Source organism: Plasmodium gonderi (assembly GCF_002157705.1).
Source record: "Plasmodium gonderi DNA, contig: Chr02, whole genome shotgun sequence".
NCBI classification, from domain to species: domain Eukaryota; phylum Apicomplexa; class Aconoidasida; order Haemosporida; family Plasmodiidae; genus Plasmodium; species Plasmodium gonderi.
The window spans coordinates 79,978-87,937 of NW_021628926.1; the positions used below are offsets into that span (position 1 = coordinate 79,978).

The 7,960-nt window shown below is 24.7% G+C and overlaps 1 protein-coding gene across 1 annotated transcript; it reads left to right on the forward strand.

Annotated features, from left to right (window-relative positions):
• Positions 1–6,374: 6,374 nt before the first annotated feature.
• Positions 6,375–7,560, forward strand: PGO_020120 (variable surface protein; the record flags this gene model as incomplete). Its single annotated transcript, XM_028685831.1, has 2 exons — positions 6,375–6,458; positions 6,703–7,560. 2 exons carry the CDS (start codon positions 6,375–6,377, stop codon positions 7,558–7,560), a joined length of 942 nt encoding a protein of 313 aa, XP_028541632.1.
• Positions 7,561–7,960: the final 400 nt, after the last annotated feature.

Below are 7,960 nucleotides of genomic sequence, written 5' to 3' on the forward strand. Positions count from 1 at the left end.
TTCTCTATATCCACATTTGAAAATAATACTTTATATTAAAATTGAATATTACTAATTTTTGCTCTTGTTTTCCAATTTCAAGCTCCCTATGTAAAAAAAAGAAAAAAAAAAATGCTTTAATGAAATGGAAAGATTTACTAAATAACACCATTAACAATATTTCTCAAAATTGTAATGAATTTTTGCTATATCCTATATAAGTGTAAAATACAAGTGATAAATATATCCTTTTACTAATTTTTAATTATAAGTGCAGAAAAGGATAATATACATATATATATATATATATATATATATATATATAATACCTACCAAGGTATAACACACTTGCCATCATTTGGCAAAGGTTATGTTCATATTTAACGCACTTAACATTTTTTTTAAGAAAAAAATAATTTTATTTATGCATATCTTTTATTATATTTTATCCATTTTCCCTTTCACCCTTATTATGTTAATATCAATTTTAAAAACCTTAAAACTGGAGAAAAGCACAAACGCAGAACTTAACAAAAAGTTGAAATACATTTACATTAAGAACGGTGTGTGCGTTAGAAATACCCATTTTTGTCCAGAGATGATATCTAATTAAAAATGTTTTCAAAAGTACCATTTAAATAAACCGATATATCATGTTATTTCCTTTTATCTTAACATTTATAGAGAAAATGACCTTATTATACAACACTTCTTTTCCAAAATACATGTGTTTCTCCAAATATAAGAGTTCCAATTCATTTGCCTTGTTCTTATCTACTGTTTTTAGTTTTTGTAATATATATATACATAGTATATATGTATACATTTTCAAAAAATACAGAAATAGGTACTCCTATTCATACAGATAATTAAACTTATCTCCATTTGTTAAGATGTGAATCTTATGCAAATACTTGATAAAGTAATTTTATAATCCATATATATAAATAATGGCAATTACTCACAAAATAAACATTCACAGAGTTTACATTATGATGATATACCTATATTTAATATTAACTCTCCTTTCACAAAAAATATTTTATCATAGCCTTACACGATTATATAAAATTCAAAAAAAATAAATAACTATTCTTATATTAATCTGAATAAATGATTTATATTAGTTGTAATATTTAGGTACACGCTATTCATAATACCAGAAAACCTACTTTGGTGCATTTTTCTAAAATATACTTCGTTTTATTCATTACACTTAAATGAAATTCAAATTTTTAAATTTCCATTACAGTTTTTTAAAATCATAAAAAATTCGATAAGAATATATTGAAAAAAATGTAAAACGGACAAACTATAGCATATTCTCGTAGGCACACTCTAGGTACAAATCATCAAATGTAATGCAGATTCTTTTAGTCATAATCTAGGTACAAATCTTCAAAACTAAAACAAAAAATATGACCTAGAAATTGAAAATTCACATGCTGAAGTGCCACAAATGAACTATAACTTAGTGTAAAAAAATAAAATTACATAAAAAGTGTTCAAAAATATGCCACATGAAAAAAAAAAAAAAATAGCAAAAAAATGTATTCTCATATTCGTTACATCCTTTATGTAAGGTTACACATATAGAAATAGGCTAATTTCTCGAAGTAGTAAAAGAAAAAGGATAATTTCTCAAATCAGTGAAAAAAAAAGGGTACCTTCTCAAAGTAGTGAATTAAATTGCTGATGCATTCACATAACCTTTCCGTGTCACTAATAAAAAATATCCCAATTTCTCTTTTAAAAATATAACTTTCATAAATTGCTATGCTAAGAGTAGAAAAATTACTAAAGAAAAAAGAAAAAAAAGTGTGAGAAATTACGTCCAGCATTCCGTTTACCCATAAATTTAATCTTTCTTATGCTACATTAGGTGTTAAGTGTGATGAGTAAAATCGATACGTACTCGTTCTCACATGCACATTTCTACTAACAAAATCACGAGATTGAGTAAGACAATATAAGAAGATTGGATTTCCAGAATTTCAAACGTATTGAGTAAAAGCAAGAAAAGAAGCCAAATAATTTTAATCTTCACCAATTTTTTAGAATATGCCCCATGCATTGATGGTAGATTCTTTTAAGATATTACAAGTCTCATAAGAACACCCAATATATTTATACATCATTAATTTTTATTATATATTAGAAACAACGCTTTAGAAATTGTTTACCAAGTACATTTCCAAAACGTGCCAATTATGTTTTAATGACATAATGGAGCGTAAATTTCTGTCTTTATTTTATTAGCTTCCTCATTTCTTCCAAATTGGTAGAATGAAAAGAGCAAATGGAAACAGAAAAACAAAGAAATTGTTAGGAAAAAAATAAGAAAAAAAAAAAAAAAAAAAAATATAAATACATGCAAATTATAAATGATACTGTAAAAAAAAAATAAATAACAGAGTGGGCTACTTTTTTTTTGTGAGCAAGTATCTTTCAACTATAAGAAGAGACAATGCGCTTATAATCAAAATTGTAGCGATAAAAATACAGATATAAATTTGCCGAAACTGCAGTTATAAATGACTGCATTTCAATAAAAATTAAAAGTAAAATTAATGTTTGAACCCTAAAAAATGAAAAGTGAGAGATAAAATTATAGCATTGCACTTAATGCTAATAATTGTGTAATTCCTCACATGCATTGAGTAAACAAATACACTTTTTCCTGATTTAAATCAATCAGTAACACTCTTCTAGGCGATATTATATCATTTAAATAAACCTGAATAACCTATTAATCGAAAAAAGAAAAATTAGAAAAAAAAAAAAAATTATATGACAATAATTCACAAGGACAGAAATAAAAAAATTAACAACTATTGATCCTGTTACTACAAATAGGTATCAACACAATTCATTCGAAAGGCAAGTATTTCTTTTTATTCTTTTGCTTCATTCCTTTTTTGTGAACCCTGGCTCACATATCTTCAAACAAGACAGGCTCAAAAAAAGGGAGAAAAAATCCCCAGACAAAAATTTCAACGCGTAAATATGTAAATAGAAAGAGAAAAAAATGTTTCATTGGTCTACATTCAACTGCACCATAATTCATTAAGAAAATGTACCCAAAAAATGGTGAAAACTTTTCAACATTTAACCTTTTTTTGTCGAACTTTTTTCTTCAGGGTACGAAAGCGTGAAGTTGTTATGTTTCTGCTTAACTTTGGTTACACCCATACTTTATTTTATTTTATTTTAAAATTTTCCTTTTTTTATCTCAGTTCATGCATTATACCTGACAATGCCCTTTTTTATCAAAGCCGAATAGTTCTATTTTATCATAAAGCTATATACACACACTGGCCTTATTCATATACATATGTATAGTAAATATATTGTATACACTTATTTTTATTTGAGAAGTATATGGTTCTCCCTTTTCTAATGAAAAAGTATATCCTTGCTGAACAAAATATAAGTCCCGTTTTATTACATATAGAACAAACCTTTTGAAAAGCATTAAATAGAAAATCAATGTAACCGAGATGACACCCTTTGTAACCTTTATCCATTTTAATATATTTTTTATATTTTAATTTTATTTTTTTTTACATTTATAAGGACCCGAATTGTAGAGTACAATATTTTTACGAATTTGCTTTTCAAAATAATATGCTAGAAAAAAAATAATCCAACTTATATTTTTTATAATATTTTAAATGTGCTATAATTGCCGAAAACAGACAAATATATTTTATACTGTCATAATCATTCCCCCTTCAAAAAAAACGCTCAAGAGTAAATTCTTTAAGGATAAGTTTTTTAAATTATTCAATACCTCAGGTTCGTAGGTCTTTACTCAGTTTGGGGCCAGAAATATCATATGCATACAGTATGTAAAAAGGCATGTATACATATATGGTTATTTATACATATAGACATATATGTTGTGTGAAGATGCATGAACATTCATGTAATGAGAGCAAACGATTGGGAAGGGGACGTATCACTTCCCTCTATTCCTATTTCGTAAGAGTTGTTTTTCTACAGATCACTCATTCTCATTTTAAGTACATATAATTTTATGCCTCCTTTTTTCATGCAAATTGTCCAAAGAATAATCTTAATAAAGTGATAACATTCGTACATTATCTACTTTTTTTTTTTTTTTTTTTTTTTTTTTTTTTTATTATATAGCTTGGAGATATTATATATATAGACTCCTATACGCTAACATTTTAATCAAAAAATAAATAATAAAAAAAAAAGAAAGATTGGTAGTAAAAAAAAAAAAAAAAAAAAATCATAAATTTTTGAGTCCCCTAAAACATGCAATATAGATATTTTTTTATTTAATAAAAGTTTTTAAAAAAATTTAGATAATAAATATAAAATCCCCCTCGGCCCCCACGCTTTTTTTCTTTTCTTTCCCTCAAAGGGACTACTACTAACTACTATATATAGTACTACCACTTTACATAAAAAAAATAATTACAATGAAACAAACTGAAAAGGAAAAAAAAAGAAAATTAAAAAAATCGTGATCAAACATTTTAACTACTTGATAAGTAAGCTACAAATTTATCTCAGAAAAAATGCACTGTATTATTTTTTCTAAATTTTTTTTTTCTTTTCATGTTCCGCCAGATATATTAATGGACACAAAAAAATACTAACATAAAAAATTGTATGAAAAAAAAAAAAAAAAAAATTAACGATACAACTATGATAAAAACGAGTTAAATTAATAAATGTTAAACAGTTGGAAAGTCGTATCAGTAAAATAATAATAAGAAGAAGAGGAAGAAACTTATTTGACGCATAAATTTACCTTAAAAAAAAAAAAAATAATATAAATAAATGACAAATATAGCCAAAGGGGGAGTAGAAAAGGATAAAAAAAAAAAAATAAATAATAAAAAAAAGTTTTATTTTTCTCCTTTGCATGTAATTTATGCAAACATAAATATATATTTTTCTATTTTTATTTTAATTCTCGATTTTACCAAATGTTTTTTTTAAAAGAAACAACGTTGTTCTTACATCAATATATATTTTTTAATTTATTTACAAAAATAAAATAAATTTTAAACCTTTTTTACTTAAGGAAAAACAACATCTTTATTCTTATAGCAAATATAGAAAAATTGTTTACTTTAAAAATTAATACTAGTTTTACGTTAAAAAATTGAGGTTTAAAAAAAAAAAAAAAAGAAAAAAAAAGAAAAGCAAAAATCATGACACTTCGAGAAATTTGCATACATCTTCTAAGCGCTATTTATAAATATTTTTGTAAAAAAATCCTGGGGAAGAATGATCAAGTAGTTTTGCCTGTATGGAAATAGACTAAAGGAGCTACTTCCTATAGATTCAAGAATTCCCTAATTTTGAAAATGATGTTTACCCAACAACAAGCCTTAGTTTTTTTTTCAGATACATAAATAAAAAAGTATGCTTATTATACATATATATATATATTTGTCTTTCTACAAAAGTAGAGAGGAAAAATATTTTAGTTATTTATATAAATATAGAAATGTATGCATAAATTGTTCTGCATAAAATATATGTATATAATACATGTATATATTTAAATAACATGTATAAATAATTCACCTAAGTGCATTTAATTAATTCTATAAAAAATGCCTTAAAAAATATGCACCACATTCTATGTTTTTATTATTTTACATGAAAAATGCAAAATATAACTTAGCACGGAAAAAAAAAAAAAAAAAATTACTTATAAAAAAACATAAAATAAAATAAAAAAAATGCCCCGTCCCATTTTTATTTTTTAGCATTGTGATTTTACATCTAAATTTAGTTAATAAAATTATTTTTGCCAGTTTAACCTTTTTTTGTTTTTTTTGTAACGACCAAAACAGGTAAAAAGCCAATTATTGAATATACTTAAAAATTTTTATTCTCCATACTATACCTATGATATTTATTGAAATTTTTTTTTTATTTTTATTTGTTTTGTTGTAGTACCCATCTACTATATTAGTTATATATTTTTTTATAAATATCTACGTACATGTGCGCAACCACCACATTACCTTACCCTTTTCTGCAGAAAAAATATTTTTTAAATAATCATGGAATGATTGCCAGTAAAAAAAAAAAAAAAAAGAAAAAAAGTAATAAGAATAAATTAATGATAAAATAAAGCGAGCTTCCGTAGAATATTATAATTATAATGATAACAAAAATAAATTAATTCAAAATTGACAGAAAAAAAAAAAAAAAATTGTTTTTTCAATGCAGATTTTTTATATTTTTTTAATAAAAAAATAAAATAATAGTAAAAAAAAAAAATAATAAAATAGAAAATATATTTTATATTAATACATATATAGCTTAGATTACTTCCGTTTCAACAAAAACAACAAGACATAAATAACAATTAATCATAGATATAGAATTTATTACATAAGATGAAGCGTACTTCTGCATTTTCTTACGTGTCTACCATCCTTTTTATTTTATCTTCCTCTTGCCTTTACAATCAAGCTTATGCGGTAAGTTATAAACTGTGGCTCCATGCCATTAAATATACGTAAATATATGTATATAAGTATATGTATGTAAATATATATGTATATGCATATATACATGGGTAGTAAATGTATGTATATAAATGTATGCCCATGGGTTGGTACATATATGAATGCGGGAAGTATACATATTTTTTAAGGGCATTAAAATTAAAATATGATTTTTTTTTTTTTTTTTTTTTTTTTTTTATCCCCAAATTTCCCCTAGAGCTCAAGAGAACGACACGGTCTACATCTGGACATTCCAGGTACTACCATATCAACAAGGAAATCATCTAGTGATAGAAGTGGGGGACATATGTCTAAGTGGGTTGGAGAATTAAACCATGAATTCAAAACTTTTAAAAATTCTAAACTTAAAGAAATCGAGAAAACAGAAAAACAAAAAGAAGAAGCATGGGATGATTGGTTGACAAAATTAGAACCAGAATGGGTAAGTTTCAGCAATTTTATTGAAGAAAAAAAAAAAAAATGGATTCAAAAAAAAGAAGAAGAATGGGATATTTGGATAAAGGAAATGGAACACAAATGGGTTGCTTTTAAAAAAAAAATGGACAGAAAATATAAAGTTCAACGTAGAGAAGGAACATTAAAATACAGTGAACGAGAATGGTGTAATCTTGTTAAAAGAAAAGCAGAAGAAGTTATGATTATTGATTATAGAACATGGATTAAAAATAACGATGATAATTTACGTAAATGGATTAGTAGAGATTTTGAGTTATGGAAAAAAAAAAGATTTGATGAATGGCTTAAGGTAGAATGGAAATGTGAAGAAGATGCATATTGGTGTAAGGATTCGAATTCACCATTCATGAATGCCTGGGATCCATTATTCCCAATAATAAAAAAATCATGGGATATGTACCAAGCTAGAAAATCTAGAGAAAGTGCACACTGGAATAAGCTAGCATCTAGTGTAGGAAAAACACTTACAAGTAAAAAATATGTTGAATGGGAACAAATGAAAAAAACTAAAAGTTCTTGGTATAATGAATGGGTACACTTCTTCCTTCATGAACTTTTAAGTAGCGTAGGAGTAAAACATAGATCACTTGGATTCTAAACGAATATTTGTTTTTTTTTTTTAAATAAAATATAGCTTTCAAAATTTTATAAGTCTTTTTATTTGGGCATTAACTTGGTTAAGACGAGAAAGTCTTTCTCATTTCTCAGGTATATAATATATATATAAATATACATATGGTTGCTTATATACAATTTGTGCATAATATGTAGGCGCATATTCAGCTTAGAGATAAAAATTTGCATTCTATATTTTTACCCATTAATGGAGAAGATGACATGTACAAGAAAAAAAAAAAAAAAAAAAAAAAAAAAAAAAAAGAGCATATATTATGTATATGAAAAAAATTAATACATTAAAAAATTTGTGAAGATAAAAATGACCAAATCTGTTAACAATTTTTATAAAATATAATCACTATTTCGGAACAACGTTTTAC